The sequence below is a fragment of the Ixodes scapularis genome, unplaced genomic scaffold (assembly GCF_016920785.2).
Source record: "Ixodes scapularis isolate PalLabHiFi unplaced genomic scaffold, ASM1692078v2 PGA_scaffold5__190_contigs__length_132052651, whole genome shotgun sequence".
NCBI lineage: Eukaryota > Metazoa > Arthropoda > Arachnida > Ixodida > Ixodidae > Ixodes > Ixodes scapularis.
This window is the reverse complement of record NW_024609880.1, coordinates 55,596,787-55,618,232: the sequence shown is the minus strand read 5'-3', so window position 1 is coordinate 55,618,232 and position 21,446 is coordinate 55,596,787. Positions and strand designations below refer to the sequence as shown.

Here is a 21,446-nt window from a genome sequence, read left to right as displayed (position 1 = left end):
TGCCAGGGACCCTGTAAGAGCTAGCTAGCTCCGAGAGATTAAATTTGTCTTCTTTTTCTAAGCTCGCTGCGCGAGCTTCCTGGTGCGCGAGAAATAAAAAAGAAAAGTTCGAGCCAGAACACCGTGGAGCGCGGACGTCTTTTCCACACCCTCATTAATCTTATGTCTATCAGAATACTCCATCTTCCACTGAGGCCACCTTAACTCAAGTTCGATTGCACGTCACTGGAGTGGAAGATGATTATCAAATTCCTCTCCTTCTCTACACACGGGTACTGAACAAAATGAGCTCCATTTGTGCGTTATATGATTTCACAATATTTTACGTTATAGTCACCATTTACAATTAATTAGATGTTAATCATTTTCTATGGGTCCTAATGCAGGATGTTCACGCTATCATTCAGTTCAAGGTATGGCAACTGCTTCTGCTTCCACTGTCAGAGCAGCAACGAGTCGGCGTTCAGATACCGAAGACTGGGAAGGCCGGAACAAGGTAAACTGTCTTGTTTTTGTCGAGCTCTAATAACAAAAATAAGAAACAAGAATACCGAATATGTTTTATTTTACTGTAAGCTAGACTAGAGTGAACTGGGTATGAGCCATCTGAAACAATGCAGTGCTGTGCGCTTGGCCACGACGATGATCTGGAGCCGTCGAGTATATGCCGTGTCCCTGAGCTCTCGCATTTCTGACCGCAGCGCCAACGTGCTTTAACTGAGTTTTTTTGCACATATCATCAGTCACCTTTACGAAGAATGGATAAGACGCCGACGATACGTATCCTAAACTCCAACCAGGAAAAGAAAGTTAGAAAATCATACGTTCAAAATGTGAAGCTGTTTAAAGGAGCTGTGCAACGATATTCAATTCGAATGTTTTTCTCTCTACACGAGCTTACTGGCACACCTGGGACTCAAGGATACTCACACGCAACGCCATTGGCCAAGAAACTCCTTTGTTGCGGTGTAATTTCAAGGACAAAAGCGATCATTTTCATTCAATCTCTCCTTTGCAAAATTTGATGACGTAACCCGGGGATCGCAGTACACCCAAGTGACGATATCTGAATGCGGTTCATAGATTGGACCCGAGCATTGCGTGGGCACTCGACTTAGGCTCGTGACAATTGCTAGCTCGAGAAGCATTCGGGTTGTGACCCGTGTCCAATCGCTGCAACGACGACAACAGCCGAGCCATAACAATGTCTGGAACTCAGCGCGTGTCCTGCGCTTTGCCAACCCCAGCGCGTGGCTATGATCAACACTGGCGGCATATAATCGGCTCCAGATCACGTGGCCGCTTGTTCTGGCTGCGAGTTGAGGGGGTGAACGCTGCTCGTTTTTCTTTAATTTTTTTCTGGGACTTCTATTGCGTGGGGTGAAAAACGAACGCGTGTTTCATAGGTCATTAACGTTAGGGATCCGTTTTAAGCGGTATTTGCGCAAAGTACAAAAATTGTTGCATAGCTCCTTTAATGAAGGACAGTCGCTAATCACCATAACCAGAAAAAAAAAAAGTTTGTAAACATCGTGCTTCCAGTGTTTCCAAGCAACCGCATGCAGCCCTAAAGAGGCGCTTGAGCTTCCCAAAAACCCATCGAGCAACACTGGCGGCAACTTTATTTTGAGCATCGCTTCCTGTGCCACGGATGTGATGGAATCCGAGCGCTGGACGCAAAGCTCACGTCTAATGTAAGCTCGAGGTGCTTTCCTAAACTATGCCGGCCTCGGATAATCGAAGCAGGAGCTACTACAAAGGGCGCACACTTTTGAAAGGGGTCTATTTAAAAGGGGCTAGAACGCGTCTTCGCCCGGTGTGTTTACCGTCCTATACCGCCCATGCATCGAAAGCGGTCCAAAAGTGTCAACAAACTGCGTCATACAAGCCGGCGTGTCATGCTGTCGGATGCCACGATCCTTGCGGTTCGTCGTAGAAATGCTGACGAAAAAGACGAACGGACCCAAGGATCGCTGTCGTCGCGGCGTTCCACCGCGCGTCTGCTCTGGTTTCCGTCGACTAGCGGTCTGAGCTGCAGAGCGACCTACTGCAGGACAGGCGTCTGTCGCGTCCACCACTACTGCTGCACCACCGTCAGGATCACGGCAGGCGGTAGCATGGCACTTTTATGACGTCATCAGGCAGAAATCGAGGTACCACTTTTGAGAACGCAATAAGCATGCCTGTCGGAGACGCGCTGCGGGCATCATACGATTCACTTGCAGCAACGACGAAGACATGGCTGTGCGCGTGTATTCACCCACAGGGCTGGAGCTGCTGATCCAGGTGGAGCAGCACGAATACCTTCCCATCACCCCGGAGGCCGGCTACCTGGTCATGATCCATAAGCAGGGACACGATCCAGACGAGGCCACCGACGGCATCTACGTGTCACCGGGACAGACCACCTACGTCGGGGTCACCGTGGTGAGGATGTGGACGTTCTCTGGATGGATGGATGAATACGGCTGAGCCCTTTGGATCGGGCGGTAGCTTGCGCCACCTAGCCATTTTGTTTTACCATTTAAGCTTAGAATATTTAAATGTGAAAACTATATTCACTCCTCACTGAAAATAATGTGGGGCTATGAAACCCCCTTGCCATCAGTGAATAAGAAAATACCTAGTTTTCTCTCGATTTCTGCCACCATTCACTTAATCTTTGCTTGGTAATCTCTACAGTCTTGAAATCCACTCTCCCTTCGCTGTCTCTAAAACCCAATGACTTTATTAAATCTATGTTGTCTTCGGTAGGCATAGGGTGAAGCCCTTTACAGTAGAGTATCAAGTGCTCAGCCGTCTCGTCCTCCTCTCCACAAGCAGTGCACACTGTATCAATTTCCTGGTACTTCACTCTGTATGTTCTGGTTCGCAGAACACCCGTCCTCGCCTCAAACAGCAATGAGCTTCCCCTAGAATTGTCATAAATGCTTTCTTTGGCAATAACTTTTTTGTTTAATCTATAGCTTTCCAGAGCCGTCTTTGTCTGCATTCCCTCTAACCACCGATCTGTTTCTGTGGCCTTAACTTTCTTCTTAACTGAGACTTGCTCTTCCGTATCTTCGCTATAGCCCAAAAACTTTCCTCTTAATTTCCTAGTGCGCTGTCTCCACTTTGTGTCTACACTCCTCATGTATAAATAGCTGAAAACCTTTCGTGCCCATTGCTCCCCATCCATTTGCCTCAACCTATCCTCAAATTCTATCTTGCTCACCGCTTCCCTGCTCTCAAATGATACCCATCCCATGTCTCCTTGTACTCCCTGGTTTGGCGTTTTGCAATGTGCCCCCAAAGCCAGTCTACCTACTCCGCGCTGTTTTATTTCTAGTCTCGCATGCACTTCGGATTTCATGCATAGCACTGCGTTTCCAAAAGTCAAGCCAGGCACCATGACCCCTTTTCAAATCTCTCTCACCACCTCGTACCTGTTGTAATTCCAAAGTGCTCTATTTTTCATTACAGCTGCATTTCTGTTGCCCTTACCTATTATATACTTTTCATGCTCTCTGAGATATTCTGCACCATCACATATCCATACTCCTAGATACTTGTATTTACTAGCTCTCTCAACTGTAATATTCTGTATCTTCAGCCTCTCAACTTCATCCTCATTAAAAATCATGACTGCTGATTTTTCGCTACTGAATTCTAAACCTAATTCCTCTCCTTCCCTACCACAGATGCTCATTAGTTCCTGCAACTCTGTCCTGTTGTTAGCCATTAGTACAATATCATCCGCATACATTAATCTTGGTAAGGATTGCTGAAGTTTTTGGCCTAGCTTACTGTAAGAAAGGTTGAATCCAAGCCCACTCTTCTCTAGTCTATCCTCCAATCCTCTCAGATACAACATAAACAGCAAAGGCGATAACGGGCACCCCTGCCTCAGGCCTCGTCTTATCTCTATTTTCCCTGTCGCCTTTCCTTCCCATGTTATAATCACATTGTTATATTTGTAAATGTTCCTTTATAGTGCTGTTAGTCCTTCATCTAGGTTTAAGTTCTCCATTATGTCCCACAGGTTTCTTTGGTTCACATTGTCATAGGCACCCTTGATATCCAGAAATGCCAGCCAGAGCTGTCTGTTTTCTTTTTGCGCTATTTCTATACACTGTGTTAGAGAAAATAAATTGTCCTCCAACCTTCTTTGTTTCCGAAACCCGTTCTGTAACTCGCCCAGTATGCCCTCGCAATCTACCCATTCCTCCAGTCTGTTCTTTATAATCTGCATTACCAACCTGTAAATAACCGGTGTCACGGTTATAGGGCGATAATTCCTAATATCAGACTTATCTCCCTTTCCCTTATATATCATACTCATCCTACTAAGCCTCCATTCATCTGGAATATTTCCTTTTGTTATCATGGTACTCACTACCTCCCTTAGTTTTGCCTTAGATTTAGGACCCAAATTCTTCACCAGCTTGATAGGGATACCATCTGTGCCTGTCGACGTGCCACTCTTCGTTCCGCCTTTTCCCATTCTCTGTCCAAAATCCGCGATGTCACAAACTGGACTGCTACTTCCTTCGGTTCTCCTATCTTCCACATGTACCCGTTCCCGAAATTTCTCCTCCATCACTGCTCCTATATATTGTATCGCATCATCTCCTCTAATTGATCTCCCTGATGCGAGAGTATGAACCTCTGTCTAGCTTGCGTTGTTTCACCGAGTGAGTTCAAGTGCTCCCAAAACTTCTTGGCAGTGTTTCTATCTTTCTTACCTACATTACTCATCCATTCCTCACCCTTTCTCTGAATTTTCGCATTGATCAAACTGGATGCTTCTCGGCGACATGTTATAAAATTGTCCCATTTTCTTTTTACTTCCGTTTCGGACTCCCCACTACGCTTGGAATACCTGTGTTCTCTAGAGGCTTCCTGACGTTTTTGTATCGCTTGCTTCACTTCTTTGTCCCACCAGCTTTTTGGTCTATGTCCTTGCTTCCCCTTTCGTTTACTCTTAACTTTGTCTAGTTCTAGAGCAAAAAGCCTAGTTAGGCTCTCATAGGTCCAATCTGTATACCGTTGCCCTGAAACTGCTGCCTCTATTCTTTCAACAACTATTTCCCACTCTTTGTCGCTGCAGAAAGTTTGCTTTGAATTATGTTGTCTAGTTTCAGCATTTACTTCTCTGGCAAAATTCAGCTTAATACGTTTGTGATCACTACCAAGACTTTTGGAACCTTCTTCATCTATTTTCATTACTTGTAACTTACCATATATTTTGTGTGACATGAGTACGTAATCTATAGTTGAATGCAGATTGCCAGTTTCCCAAGTTATGTGCCCGTCACACTTCTGACTGGTATTACATAAAACTAAGTCATGTTTTTCCACCAGTTCTAGTAATATGCCTCTCTCCGTGTGTAAGGACGTCACCCAGCGGCCAGTGCATGAAACACTTCTGAACTAGTGTTCCAATAACGTTTTACACAGAATCTGTCCTATATAGTGCGGGGTTTCATTAAAGAAGCGACGCGTTCGACCGATACACAGGTCACGTGACCTAATGACGTCACGTGACTTCACGTGTTCGAAGACCCCCACAACAAGCCGACATGAGATTATCTGGCTCGTGCAAGGTATGGTGCCTGGAGCGCGTCGCCCACTGGTGTGTTTAGCGTCCTTCCCACCCACGCATGAAAATTCGTCCAGAAGTGGCAACAAATGACGTCACAGAAGCCGAAGTGTCCTGCTGTTGGATGTCGCGATCCTGGCGGTTGCTCGTAGAAATGCCGGCGGAAAGCATGAGCGAGCGCTTGTTGCTGTCGCCGCGGCGTCCCAACTTCTGGCTGCAGAAGCTTCCGTGGGCTGCCAAACGGGAGAGCGACCTGTTGCAGCAGAACAGGCGTCTATCACATCCACCACCGCTGCTGGAACATCGCCAGGGTAGCGGCCGGAGACAGCATGACACTTGTATTAGGTCATCAGGCGGAGATCGAGGGACCACTTTTTTGGACGCGGTACAAACACCAAGGTTCCAGGCACCATAGTGCAAGGCCGTCGCAGGACAGGGTCACTGCGCACGTCCCGGTGTGAATGTATTTATTTATTTACATGCCTCTAAAGGCTCCGAAACAGCATTACAAAGAGGGGGTGTCTTATAAACTTTTACATCATCATACAAGATTTCACAAGAAAAAATAAAAAACTGAAAACAATGTGTCACGCTAAACAGAACCATGAAGGGAAGACATTGCATAACAAAAAGCCACAGACCCACTCACATCATTGGAGGGCAGTCGACGTGCTAGAACCTACAATAGAGCAATAGACATGCCAGCTAGCGAGTAAACATACAGGGGAAGATATAATTCATTCACCCTAAAGATTCACGCAGTAACATCATAATCATGATCAGTGACCGTCGCAATTTCGCTTGCCAACTCATTGCATTCGGTCGCCGCTTGTACGAACAGGGATACCTGAACAAATTAGTTCTAGCAAGTGGAATATGAACTTTGTAGCAATGATCATGACGAGGGGAAATGTGAGCCGGTAAGAGAATTTCGTTTTGACGGAAATCTGAGGAACTGTGATAGAGTTTATGCAAATGGGGTAACCTTGCGAGGTATCTTCGCTGGTGGGGAGATACGAGACAAAAATATTAATTTCCCACCAAAGTGCGGTAGTTGGTCGCCAGGTGAAAAGTTTATTTTACCCTTCAAAATGTTTCTGAACGTGCTAGTCCGGACAGATAAACAAATTGAGTGGTTATGAGCTTAACGTTACTCAGTCCAGACTAAAGTAACGGCTTGCAAAGCTTAGCTCAAGAGGCTACTATTGCCCGAACCCCTTATTGATCTTTGGAGGTCGGTCAACTTTTCATTGAGCCCCCCTAACTATACATTCCAGCACATGTAACCGTTCCTTCCTTGGCAGCCCCCGTACATGCGCTGCGGTCAGAGATAAGTATTACTAGGCTGTGAAAGTAGCGTCAACTTCGTGCATGCAATCCTCTTTCCTGTTTCACATTTCGGCCGCGAGGCTGCGGCAGTTTTCGCTGCGCACTTGGATGGGTGGTACGCTCTCCGCTTATCTCCTTCACGTCTTTCCTGCTGGATGGCGCCCGTGGCGTCGCTTGCTCGTAGTGTGCCTGAATTTGACTGCTGCCAAGTCATCGTTCGGGGTCACGTGGTTTATGGGCTGCGTTTGCAATACAAACTGCGAAGACGCGAAAGTGTTGCTCATCTGCAAGCGTCTCCGTTACCTCCTCGCCATGCGAAAACGCACGCACGCGCACGTGCACCCAGTCTGCGCAGGTGGCGTCCGCCATGAAATCGCAAGTGTTATCCGTGGTTTGAGTTGCTCCCTATCTCAAATATAGGTTTTCTACCTCTGAAATTGCTAATATATCGTCTGCCAAAATGGCGACCCGTGTCGTCGTTCTGATTAGAGGCCGGTCCCAACCGGCCGTTAACTAAGGTCACCATCCCCCTTTCCAGAACGGCATATACCGGCTCAAGGCTCCCTATCCGTCCAATTGCGTGCAAAGCTGGCCACCCCACAGCCTCCAGCCAAACGCATCCATGGGAAAGGTCTACAGCAGAGACGTAAGGCCCACCAAGGATACGAGCATGCACACTCTCGGCGAAAAGCAGTAAACCAAGAGTGTAACTAATTTTATACTTCTATAAAAAAAAAGGTACGCACAAACATGTCGAGGACTACCGCCGCCCCGAGGAGCCGGAGGAAACTAGACACGCGCGACAGGACCGCCACCCGGCGGAAGGAAATGAAACTAAGCACGCAAGCGGCCTGGAACGACGTCAAAGAGAGGGCGGTGCGAGCCCTTGCTGAGTTTTTGTTGACGTACACGAAAAATCCATGGAACCCTAGCCATAAACAGCTTTGATGTAAAAAAAAGAAGTGCACTTAAGCAACATTGTTAGTATACGGCATTATACTTTTAATATCTGAAGTACAGTATTTCCAGATGCAGAAATTGTCTTCCCAAAAAATTTCGCCGGTACGCTATATACAACAGTGCGACTTATAAGCGTTTTGTACGCGTCTATCCGTTTCGACTAAGCTTTCTTCTGCAGCTTGGTCGCAGCATGCACCGCAAACGAATGTCCCATTTTTACTGCGGTTTACACATAATAACGTGTTATAGACGCTTTAAACACGTGCCAGATTGAGCCGCCATTGCCGACCTTCTCTTGTCATACCGAAATGCCGAGCCACTAAGCGGGTGTCGACGAGTCTCCACAACGGCCTATGCTAGGGAAGAATGACACAGTAGCACCTAAAGTGGCAATAACATACCGTCCTGGGGTAATGATGAAGTGAATCGAATGGAATGAAAGAAAACAAAAACTGAAGCTCGGCTAAGACGACGTTCATGCCGCCTGAAAGCGTCTATATTTACGAGCGTAACCAATGGCGTCAATCTCCGATTCTACCGTAAGTCGGTGACGCGATGGCCATGTACAGTCTCTAACAATATGAAAGGCCCATTTAACGAAGCAGTTCTTGGCGGCTGTGCTGGATTCACACTGGCCAGGCCCATTCCTACCCAAAAACCCAGTATAACATTTCACTGTCTGGATTATGGAACTGGAAATCTGTTCCTGGAAACCTGAAACCCATATTGCAGACAAAGAAATAATTTCTGAAAACCTGCACTCCAGACAGAATCCAGATAATTTCTAGTTCCATAATTCAGATAGCGGTAGGGATACTATATGGCTTGGGGAAAAGAACTAAAGGAACCTATTTTCTCTCTTAAAATAAAGTGCCTGTGGCCAAAGTGGCACCACCACTTAAACAGCCTAGGCGAATGGGACTTTCACATTGAGGGAGACTGCGCATTCCAAGCTTGTAACTTAGTGGGTGTTTTTTTTTTGTTTTTTTTTTTTTCCGCAGCTGTGTCTCAAGCTCTGCCAGCAGGGAGAGGTGCTGAAGAACTGCAGCTGCGAGTCCAGCTTCATGCCCGCGCCAAGCTACAATACCTACAACGTCTGCGACGTGCTAGGCAACAATGGTGCGCTGTCAGTCGTGTGGTAGACGCTGGAGATAACGGGACACTAAAAGATTGTCCCAACTTCCCGCAGAGACCATGCTTTGCGTGGATCGAGTAAGGCGACTCTACGAACAGGGCCAACTTGAGTGCAACTGTCCACAAGCTTGCCAGTGAGTACAACCCCTGATGCACTTACCACGACCACGGAATCTGTGCAATGTCGACACACTGCGGGGCTAAAAGTGAAATTTGTCGTACGGAAATGTTTAAAGACCAAACATATTGTTATGATAAAAAATCAAGCGCGTTTGCACACGGGACTTGTGGGCAGTGCACATGCGCAAGACCCTCGTTCCGCAGTCAGCAGCACCACTTTGGTGAGACGGCAGAAACATGAGATGGTGGCCTAAAGTCCCCGCTTGAGATGGGATGTATCCGCTCGGCGAGTGCAGTATGACTAGGGCGTTTTCGTAGACCGCGTTTCGCCCTCCGCTAAGCTCTCCGCAAAGAAGAAGCCGCTACTGCGCCTGCGCGTCGACGGCCTTAACTGTTGAGTTCCGGGCGTTGCGGGGAGGGGGTTGCGGGCGTCCGGGGAGGGCGTTGCGAGACGGCGAACACGATATACAAAATCTCCCTGCTGATTTCCGTATAAGTTGCGGAAACTGTATGGGAAGTGCTACGAAGAATGAAGGACGAGAGTGGGGAAACCAGGCACAAGTCTGGCCGATTCGCATGTGACTGCCGAAAAATTGCTCAGTTGTAGAAATAACAACAACAAAACAGAAATGCATTTCGTTACCGTACTGTATAGTACACCACACAACGCTGCGCTTCAAAGTAGGAGCTACGGTAATAGTACTCTGTTCCAAAACGCCAGAGGTCTCACGAAATTAGCGGCAGTCGAAAAACTTCCCACGTACGTTACGCTCAGTTAAGCATCAAGCGTACAGCAATAATCAGATAAAAGCTAAGAATGCGCAAGAAGCTGCTCCCGCACCCTCCTTGCCGCCATCTACTGTTCCTCCGCGATGATCAAATTCGCGACTCAGCAAAACGGACGCCACCAAGCGGGTTGCTTTGCGCCTCTCCGAGTCTCTGGCGGCTTTCGCGAACACGTGTTGTCGGCGCGGTGGCGAACAATGTAGTTTGACGAATGTCTGAATATTTCTTAAGTTTGCCTGAGTGTTCATTAGTGTGGTGAAGCCTCAGTAGATTGTTCCCTTCCATCGCGTGTTTGAAAGCCCGTTTACTCCACAACACACGGTCGCGTGCTTTCGATTTTTTGGATGAGGAGGAATCACGGAAAAACGTTTTGATTTCTTGTCTGTCTCGTCTATTCACAATCAAAGTGACGACTGCTTGGTAGCTAATAAGTGGTTTCTTTATCAGGATGTAGAACAGTGGACTGAGGACGACAGACGAGGTGTTTCACTGGAGGGAACACCAATGTGGCAGACAAGTGAATGGGAAGGTTCTATAGCTGCTTTTCTTGAGTTTGGTTGTGTTCGATTAGCTTCAAGATTGAGCCACCCACGCCGGTCGGTGCGTTGACTATTCATCTTGGCTGCTTTTCGCCGAAAAAGCTTCTGGACCACACCGAAGGAGTTGGGCTGATTTTGCAGGGTTTTGATTCCGAAAATCCTGCTCGCTGCATACGATTAATGAGGGAAATTGCCTGCTTTCAAAAGGTGGGGGACGCGTCTCGCAAAGTTAGAAGCTGTCACAACATTATGATCTTTCGCGCCTCCAATATGTATATTATACCCCCGTCGAAGCCAGCAGCAATATACGTCTACATTGCTCTGGTTGTCCGGCCCCAAAAAATACTCTTTTTTTTTTTTTTTTCGTTCAGAATTCAAAGTCAAGTTCAATGCAGGAAGGTTCTGCGCGAATTTCCGATGAAGACTCTCTTCAGTTTGTCCGCATTCGTCTCCGTGCTGCCGGGTAAAACCATTTGGCTGAATTTTAGTAGTATCTCTGTCGGCCAAATATACTTCTATTCAGCAGTTCACCTAATAGCTACTCAACTAAGCTCATATTTCAACCCGAAGAATATACTAATATCGCTTTAGTGGGACATAGTACGTAATATAATACATAGCCCGCATATTCGTCAAAACGACTTCCCAGTTGCTACTAAAACCTGATTTGAAATACGAGTATTAGCTGCTCAGTGGGGCGCCAGCGGGTTAACATGCTCCTTGGCTCAAGAAGCGCTTGTTTCCGTAATTTGCCTACAGCCTGTGTTGTTGACCGAGCCCGACTGGAGAAACGCTGATGCACAAAAAAGCTCGATTTCGCGTACAGATAAGTCGCCTGGTCGAGACATGCGAGTTAGCTGAAAATTACTTTCGGTGGAACAATTCTGTAGTCATCGCCGCTTTCCTTAGCTCATCAAAACTGATTACAGTATATTACCGTCCCTTCGGAGCCCATAGTTTCGGTTTTGAACGAAATCTCCGAAACAAAAGTTTGACATGAAAAGAACAAAAAGCACCGGGAAAATAAAACTATGCCCTGCAAGTTTATGTGCACCGGCTACACTTAACCGTCGCAGTTCAAATACCTATAAAATAGGACATTAAAGCAAAGAAAATTTGCGCCGCCCGTTCAGGCGGCCCGGCCAAGCGGACGCGACCTGTTCCCAGCCGCCATGTTTGTTTGGTGGTAGTCGCGAATAGTCCCCTACCGAAGCTACAATGTATTAATACGTTCCGCTGACGTCCCATAACTCTTCATGCTACTACTGCCTTTCCTGGTGGCTTTGTGGCGGGTATACATGGTAATGTCTGTTTGGCTTATTATTAACTTGTATCCGAGCGTAGACATTCCTGGAGCACGGTTAGATAGTTAGATTGTGTCACACTGCCAGCCTGAAAATACCCATAAAAGGGGCATTCATTGAAATACGAAAAAAAGTGTGGAGGGGACCTCGCGTGCTGTTATTCACCTTAATAAATGTGTGCTATATATGACCGACGATTCGACAAGTGCTGCTGGTCATCTCCCCGTGTACAGTAGACTACGCCCCGAGTCAAGTGCACACGCCACGCGCAGAGGACCGCGAGCTCATTCGTCAATTCAGCCAACTTCAGTATTTGGACGGTGGGACAGGTATATGGGCAATTCGGCACCTTTCCATAAAGACGTATGAGGGCGGTTCATTGCTGTTTGTATGTTCTGCACGCGCACTTTCTCGTTGGCCGCCACTAACGTTGGCCGCAACTGCGAGCGAGCGCTGGCTGGACTGTGATTTAGCACGCCTGGACTGCGATTTCTGTAAACAGTAAAAACGTCTACGGTGCGACCACTAACCTGGGTTCTTTAAACCCATGTTATAGGTACCACCGGGACGTAGGTATTTGGGATGGAAGGTGCTCGATTTCGATACGGGATCATCATGGGAAATGTCATGTGTCGGTGCTCCCTGATCCCGTCTATAGCTATCCGAGGTGTGTTCGATTCGGTAGGAATTACACCGGACACATGTAGCGCTATTGGTACCAGAGGTCACTTGTATCGCTACTGTTCGAGCTGTTTTAAGCTTATCTCGGTTTTTCAGTGAGACGCTATTCTTGAGGTCCATCTCCGTCGCTTCCTGGGCAAGAGATGTGGTGAGTACGTGAGGTCATCGTCAAAATAATCACGCATTGATGCGGCGGAAAGTAAAGATACACCAGATCAATCTGTGTTTTAAATCATACAATCCTAACTCTCCTTTTAAAAAGAAGAAATAAAAAAAGTTCTAATTGTGCGGAACCGGTCGCAATAGACATTGCTAAATTACCCAAGCATCGAGGAGAATGCTGGGAATGTAATTCTACGCGCCGCACGCGCTCTCTACCTGTATAAAATATTCGAAGCAAATAACCAAAATAAGGCTTTGACGAACGTGCGTGCAAGAGGAAATTCGTTTTAGGTTTTTGCTTTAGAACAGTTCTTACTGTCAGCACGTGCACAACTCGCAGCATATGCTCCTTGGTGCTTGGGTGGTTTAGCAAAACGTCTCTTCCGCGGGCAGTGCGATTTGACCGTGGGACTGGTACTGGCATCAAATATTACAGGCGTGCCTGAACTGAGTGAAAACTATTAAATAATACTTCGCTTGGCCTGTTAGCTATGGCAGCATCGTCAATTGTTTATTAATATTTATTCAGAAAAAAAACGTCGATACAGACGAAATATCAATACTGATGGATCCTTAGGCGTTAAAGTGCTTGGATTGTTGTCAGTTTAGTGCGTGTGGCGACCACAAAAATGCACGTCTAAAGTGAAAAGCACGCTTCTACCGATTTTAGGTAATACAAAAATTTTTTCCTCCTCTCCTGACGGCCTGTATTCTACTTATACGTATGTTTTCGTGCTTTCGGTTCATAGGAAATCCCGAAAAGTAACCCCCTAATTGGTTTAGTCAATAACGTTTTAGTAGATCGTTCCGATACCTCCGATAGCCCCGATAACGATACTATGCATGCGCAAAAGAGGCGGTGGCGGAGTATCGGGTATCGTTGTCGGAGTCACGGGAACGATCTAATAAAACTCTCTACTATCGAAAAAAAACTGAAATTCCCCAAAATAGCATTGCCCCTAAAAAATAATAATAAAAAAAAATTCTTAACTTTTTTTTTTTTTTTTTTTAGTTTTTTTTTTGTGTTGATCCGGAACACAGCTCCAAGCGAACTGTCCGTGAGGCTGCTGTTGTCTTCGGGAACTACGCCCATAGGAAAGTTTTAGTAGATCGTTCCGATATCTCCGATACCCCCGATAACGATACGATGCATGTGCAAAGGCGGCGACGGAGTATCGGGTATCGTTATTAAGGCCTGTTCACACATACAGCGGAGCGCTTAGTTAGCGCTACGTGAGCGCTCCATGGAGCGCTCATGTGGCGCTTCCTAGCGTGTGACTTAGTTCTAACATAGCGCGCGATTAGCGCTTCTGTAGCGCCTTGTTAGCGCTCCTGTAGCGCCTTGTTAGCGCTCCTGTAGCGCCTTGTTAGCGCTCCTGTAGCGCCTTGTTAGCGCTTCAGTAGCGCTCTGTTAGCGCTTCAGAAGCGCTTCTTGTACCGCGGTGCTGCGGATTAGCGCGAGCACTGCGGTTCCGGTTCCTGTACTTGGGTCTGCATCAGCAGCACCATGGCGGACATGTGGGATGCTGAAACAGAAATGCGACAAATCCTATAACATACGCATTCAGTGCATGTGTGTGTGGACGATTTAACGCCCAGAAGGGAGCCTTCTGGGTGCGCGAAATCTTTCGCCACCGAGATACCGACGGGTATCCGGCGAACCTTGTTCCTAGGCTGAGGGACCGAGACACAGAGCTCTTTCGAAGGCGGTTATTTTTAACTGCGTGTCTTTGAAACTAGGGTCACGCATATCGAATAGAAAGCGATGAGGTCGTACCCTATCAATTAGTCGCTCAGAGTCCATGAGTCCAGATTGTCTGCCCGACCCTTTGCTTGGAGAGCGGCTCTTTTACTTTCTCTTCTTTCAATGCCAAAGACAAAACAACAACAACGGAATCGACGTGCACGCGCTGTTCCGCGGCAGCAAGCACGGTACAAGGAGCGTGAGAGCGCTAACAGAGCGTTTCTGTAGCGCTTCTGTAGCGCTAACAGAGCGCTTCGGAAGCGCTAACACAACGCTTCTGAAGCGCTAACGCAGCGCTACATCACGCGCTAGGAAGCGCCACATGAGCGCTCCTTGGAGCGCTCACGTAGCGCTAACTTAGCGCTCCGCTGTTTGTGTGAACCGGCCTTTAGAGTCCTCAGAACGATCTACTGAAACTTTAGAGTTTCAGTAGATCATAGTAGCTACCACGATTCACTAAAACTCCAGAGTTTAGGTGGATCGTTTCGCCAATAACGATACCCGATATCCTGCCGCCTGCTCTACGCGTGCATCGTATCGCTATCGGGGGGTATCTGAAATATCGGAACGATCTACTGAAACTTTCTATCCTCCCGTTTCCTTCAAGTATCGGTATCAGAACGTTTTCCAAGTCTTGGGGTCACGCTCGTGTTATCTGCAGGTTAAACAATCCCACGTCCTGTTTGCTTCAACAGAAGCCCCGCTATGTGCCGATTTTTTGTGCGACACCTAAAATAGACGCCAAAAAATACCGCATACGTGGGGAAGATAAACCCCGAAAGAACATTCCCAAATTCGAAGAAAAACTATCCCAAAACACGGAACTGTTATACGTCATCGAAATTTGGTAAACGTTCTAACAAATGAGGCCCACGTTTTTCCGCAAATGAGCAAGTATACACGTGACAACTCCTCGCTTTTAAACGGGCCGTGCAACGATATTTGGTAGGAATGTTTCTCGCCTTACACAAGCTTACAGGCACTAGTGAGACCCAAGTACACTCGCACGCAAGGCAACTGACCAAGAAGCATCTTCGTCGCCGCGTAATTTCGAGGATAAAAGAGGACGTTTTCTCGCAATCTCTCCTTCGCAAAACTTGACGCATTGTTCACAATGCGATCCCCGGTGTATCGTCATCAAGTTTTACGATTCCCGCGGTGACGAAATCGAAATGCGGCTCATATAGTGGTCACGAGTACCGCGTGAGCACTCGATCTGGGTAGACGTTTAAGCTAGCTGGCTTTGTTTCTAGAGTACTCTCTCCTCACTGCTCGAAGGCGCTCGAACGCGGACTTCGATCACCGGAGTTCGGCGTTCGAACGCCGGTGAGCAGAGAGAGACAAAGGCAGAGCTCTCTAGCTTTGCTTCTACCCGCTAATCATTCCCCTCAGAGCCTCCTCTCCCCCGGTTTCTGCCCGCATAGCAGACCCCAGCGCGTGGCTAGGAGAAACATGGGCGGCATGCGTAGAATCGGCTCCAGATCACGTGTCCACTTCTTCTGGCTGCGAGTTGAGGGTGCGAACGCTGCTCGTTTTTCTCAATTTGTTTTTCTACGACTGCAATTGCACGGAGAGAAAAAAAAACGAGTGCGTCTTTTATGTGTTATAAATGTCAAGGAATAATTACACGCGCTATTTAATGAAAGTACGAAAATGGCTGCATCGCCCCTTTAATTTCTTTTTCCTACAGAGCAACTCTGCTAGGTTTGGCAAACGACGGAAGAAGTCCCTTTCGTAAGTATACCCCGAATGGGCCAGAAGCTGTTTTAGTGAAATAGCCTAATTTCCGTGTACCGCCTATAAGGGGGGAGGGGGTGGGGGGAAGAAGTACAGGATTGTTTGAGTTGCAAGCAGCTATTGCCGACCGGAGCTCATTGGCAATATTAAACTCGGTATTCACACGAGGGAGAAATCCCGGGGATTTCTCCCCGGCACGCGCGCATCACGAGACAAAAACGCGAGGCTTTTGCACATCGCAAAGCTTGACGTTTTCGTCGTGGGATGCGCGTGCCGGGGAGAAATCCCCGGGATTTCTCCCTCGTGTGAATACCCCTTAAAGCTACAGGTATGTCTGCACCTCGAGTGCCCATCGCAATAATGTAGAAAATATACGGTTAAGATTATGACCTGGTCCATCTAAAAAAGAATATAAAAAAAGCACTCGGGCATGGCAATGTGTTTAAGCACGCGCGACTTATTTTATGGCTAGAAAAAACTTCTAGGTCGATTATATAGGCAAATGAGATAAAGATGCGTAATTCATACGTAGCGGGACACCGTTAGCGCAAACGCACCATCGCCGTTTTTATTTTTCTTTTACAGTCGAGAAGCTGTCATCGAGACTAGTGCGGTAGAAAGTGATTATTTGGGGCACTACAGCTATAAGCGGTAAAATTTAACGCCCGTCAACACTCTTTCGAAGTAAAAGACGGAAAAGCACCAATATTGCTTTAAAAAAAATAACATGGAAAGAAAAAAAATTGAACAGTCTAACTGGGACACGAGTGTCAAAAAATTATTTTCGCGAGAAAAAAAAATTTAGAGCAATATTAAATTAGATGGATCGGCTTCGCCTTCACGACCTAGATGGTCATTCCGAAATGTCCCGTGACGTCAAGGACTTGGCCCGCAAAATTTCAAATAAATCTCTCGCCGTCAATATCGCTGCAAAATTATTTCTTTCGCGTAAAACTTATTTTTTGACACGCATGTCCCAACCAGACCTTGTAAAAAAAAATGTCAGGGGCCCTTTAATTTGCCGTTACAATACGCAATTTTTTTTTTACTTTATTTTTTCCGTCAACAGCGTTCGTGCCAAAGTAGTGATCTACTTCCAGAGCCTCACAGCTCAGAATATTCGTCAAGTGGCTCAGTACAGTGTGAGTATTATTCATTGTCCAAACGTTTTGTCAGACGAATTCGCGGGAAAAATCGAAAGCCCCCCCCCCCCCCCCCCCCTCCCCCAGGATGCAGCTGACCCTATGAATATTGAGCCTTCCAGAAGACTACTCCAGAGCAGTGGTTCTCATGCATGGATATGTCGGAGACACCTAGGGACCCACAAAGGCGATGGCGGACCCCACGCCAGTGGGAGAAGGGGAAGGGGGGGGGGGGGGGGGGGGGGGTATAAGATAGGACAAATTGCAGTGTGAAAAGCGCATCTTTTACATAGACAGAAGTGAGAAGCATCAAGTAAAAGGATGAATGGATGGATTGATGGTAACGGCTCTCTATGATCGGAGACAGGTCAAGAATGAAGCGGAAGCTCCTCCCACCTCTCCCCCCTTCGGCAGAGAGAACGTTGGGAAGGAAGTAGCCTCGTCTTCGGTGTTCGCTCCGCTAAAGTGGAAAGAGGTGGGAAAACCTTCCGCTTCGTTCTTGACATGTCACTAACTATAATCAAAATCCACAACAAAAAAAAATTAAGAAAAATAGGGAGGGGGGGGAGGAAAAGAGACTGAGGCGAGGGCTTCCCTGTTCGAGAGCCACTGCTCTAGAGGGTCGCCTAATTCAGAGTGAGAACTGATTTGGCACTGGGTGTTGGCATAGCTAGGTTACTCCGCATCAAAGGGCCAGGAGAATACCAAATTCGGGAGCATCATCCTTATAACGAACCTTCTGAAAACGGGATTTCGAGATTTCTGGCGGTAGTTAAAACATCTCAATAATCGCTTTCTGTTTGCTGTCATCTTCGTGTGGTGGTCTGTGGAGAGCGTCCAGAGCATGTGCAATAGCTCTATTCAGCTGAATATTAAACACCACGCGCGCGTCCGTAGCCCAGCGAATAGGCACTTCTCAACTATAGGGGATAGCGCTGGAAAGTTACCCTTGCAAACTAAGCAACGGGGTCCGCGGCCGCTCCCTACGCAGACGTCCAACCTGGTGAGCAATATGGGTGGCATCCTGGGGATGTACGTGAGCTTCTCCTTCCTGGTCATCTTCGAGATCTTCGAGATCATCGCCAGGTCTGTGATCTCGGCACTGCACGCGTGGCGGGCAAAACGCCAGACAAGGGCGGCATTTCTGGGCCAGCAGACGAACGGCCAACGCGGCCCTCAGCAGCAGATGCCTCCTTTCTGGCGCAACCAGGCCACGGTGCCCATGGTGCAGACGAATCCCAAGACGGTGTCCTTCTTCTGAGCGGGAACGCGCCGGTGGATGATGTGGCGACTCACGTTGGATTAAACTCGACGCGAGTTTGACGGATGGCGTGTCCTAGCTTCTTCGGTGTCCTTGGTACCTTTAAAGGGATGGTGAGCCGAAATTTGGATTTCAAAAAAACAATGCTGGAGATGTAAGCGGGACGTTACAATCCCTGCAATACTACTCGTAAGGCGATATCTCAAATGGACAGCCGTATTTTTGGAAAAAAAAGTCGAGATTGAACCAGGACGACGAGGCGCGTGACGTCAAGATACCTAGTAATCCTCCTCTCTTCGCTTCGCTCCCTCGAGGTCACGAGGCGGAGAAGACGCGAGGTCGTTCCCTCTCCTTCTCGGAGAAACATGACGTCAACATCCCTACCAAATGCGCCTTTTTTCTTTTTTCTTTAAATACGGTCATCTGTTCGAGATATCGCTGTATGAGTGATGTTATGATGTTTGTAGCATCCCGCTGCACGCTTTTGCCGCGTGTTTTGGGGTCTGTTGTCTCTAGACTCTTCTTTGGAGTCTGGCTTTGCAACTTGAAGAATAATAATTGGGTTGTGTGTGTGTTTATACAGCCTAGAACTTGGTCTGCCTCACAGGGGCGACGAGTCTCCCAGCTGTAGATGAGAAATTTAGCCAGTGCGGTACAGCCGCTAGCCTGGGGTCTTTAACGTGCATCACGCAGTAGTGGTACACGACCGCACGCCGGTACGATGCTCATCCAGATCGAAACGGGCAGGGGTGGGCAACTTGAAGAAGTTGTGCGAGTTATAGTCTCTGTCTTTGCACTTTTCTTTTGAGTCCGTTTTTGGAACCTTTTAGGAGTTCCAAGGGTCTCTGGACACTGGAAGGACTGTATCTTGAAGGAGGGGAGTACACCTGTGTCCCGCAAATTGACTGACTTGTCTGACACTCATTACAGGGACATTATTTTTAGACCTCTAGATGCAGAATAACGTTCGGAATCACACTTCAATCTGCAATAAACACGAACCGCGCATTAGTTCTATTTTTATTTTTTCGTTATCTTTTTTTCTATTTTCGTCTTAGTTTGTGTGACGAATCGAGAAAATACAGTGTGAGCCAAATTGATCGAACTCAATTTAAATAAATAAATAGCAAAAATTAGTTTCGCAAGCCACGACGCCGTCATTTATCAAGTAGGAGCAGCTAGGTAGAGCATCCGATTTCTGCAAGGCTAAATAAATTGCTTCACTCAAAAGCTATTTTCTACGGTAGTGCATAGAGTTTGACTTCCACACGTCAAAGCTAGTGGAGAAACGCTGTCCCTGGTCCACACACAACAAGAGCCCAGGGACCCAGAGCAACATTCTTTTACACCGCTACGAAAAAAAGAAACGAAAAAAAAAAAAAAAACTACCCTCACGTCAGTCGCAGGACAAAAAAAAAAAGGGTCCATATCACAAGAGCGAATGACATTTTAGCGAACGGCGACATTTGAGCGAATGGTCGTTTTAGCGAATAACGGGGGCGCGCGTTAACCCATCCGTCGCGCTGCGCTTTACGCCGCTTGGCGGCGACAGTCTGCGGCAACCCATTACAAAAATATGAACTCACTTGGCCCACCCGAAAACGCCGCTTCGCGGCGTCCGACTATTCGCTAAAGTGTCGTTCGATGAAACGTGGGCGTTCGCTAAAACGTCATTCGATGAAGTGAGTGCCTCCCTCGTTGAACCACGCTTCATGGAAGCACGTTTCATAGATAACTTTTCATGGAAGCATATGTTTCATGAACATACGTTTCGTCGACACTGCGATGTTTCGTTAACGTTTCGTACACATTGCCTTTTTTTTATATTATTGGTTGTATTTCATTCGCTGGAAGCATACTGACTGCTCCCAGGCGGCTCTGATAGGGAAAAAAAAAAACAATACGCGAGCCCTAATCAGAGGCTTTTAAACGATCCGCGCTAGGCGCGGACACCGGGAACTCCCAAGCTAGGCTACCATTCCCACGATGGCGACCGAGGCGATGCGTGTGGAAAGACGCTTTCGACGACGAAACGCCGCAAAGTGTGTCGATGAAACGAGCGTGGGAACCTTTCGATGAAGCGTCGCAGTGTCGACGGAGCGATATGTCGATGAACCGTCATTCGGCGAACTGACTGCCACCACCACCGACAGACGTGTGCAATTTCGTCAAAACGTACAGCATCTAAATCAAAAGCGCCACTTGTGAAGGCATCGGAGCCTGTCCCATATACAGGGTATGGTGTACTAGAAGACGGTGTTGCACAAAAAAAAAAAAAAAAAACTAAGTTGTTGTTGTTTTTTTCGCAAAAATAAACTAGGCATTGCCGAACGCCGATTCTCCGCCCAAAGGTGACGCTAGAGGTCACAACCAGATGCCAAAGCTTCAGCCCGATCCAATATCTTAATCAAGAGTGATCAGTGATCTTCCGGAAATTTCAAAACTAAAATGGCGGCCGACGGAGTTTTCGAATACATGGGGCTCTATGGGCACCAGAAACCGAAAGTGGGCAAAAATGGCCTCATTTTCCCACTGAAATTTTCGGAAAATCACATAACTTTTGAATAAGCTATCGGATCGAGCTGGAACTTTGGCATCTGGTTGATCTCTTGCGCTACCTTTGGGCGGAGAATGAGCGTTCGGCGATGCCTAGTTTATTTTTGCGGTAAAAAAAACCCTGTAACTTTTTTTTGTAGCACCCTGTACTTAAATAATACATGCCATTCTATTTATGAAATTTTAACCGCTAGGTTTAAACTTTCAATCAACATACGCACAAAAACAAATGTGTACGCCTGCACGTGCGCTCACAACCCCAACGTAATGCTGAGCTGCTGCGAAGCGACGCAAGACCGCGCAAGTTTTCCATTTACAAAACAGCAGTCTCGGTCAAGTACAAATCTCACAGTACAGAATTTTCTTTGATGCTAATGATGCCACCTTCACAGGGGTGAATGCAGTGGTGA

General features: G+C 47.2%; 1 protein-coding gene across 1 annotated transcript in view; it reads left to right on the top strand.

Annotated features, from left to right (window-relative positions):
* LOC8051951 (amiloride-sensitive sodium channel subunit gamma) overlaps positions 1-18,564 on the top strand; it is a 30,150-nt gene extending 11,586 nt beyond the window's left edge. Inside the window, exons 3-11 of the mRNA XM_042294212.1 lie at positions 387-496; positions 2,267-2,427; positions 7,449-7,556; positions 8,872-8,989; positions 9,060-9,138; positions 12,531-12,582; positions 16,031-16,074; positions 17,147-17,219; positions 18,211-18,564. Of these exons, the coding sequence (XP_042150146.1) occupies positions 387-496; positions 2,267-2,427; positions 7,449-7,556; positions 8,872-8,989; positions 9,060-9,138; positions 12,531-12,582; positions 16,031-16,074; positions 17,147-17,219; positions 18,211-18,480 (1,015 nt within the window). The 3' untranslated portion in view covers positions 18,481-18,564. The remainder of the gene's footprint in view (positions 1-386; positions 497-2,266; positions 2,428-7,448; positions 7,557-8,871; positions 8,990-9,059; positions 9,139-12,530; positions 12,583-16,030; positions 16,075-17,146; positions 17,220-18,210) is intronic.
* Positions 18,565-21,446: the final 2,882 nt, after the last annotated feature.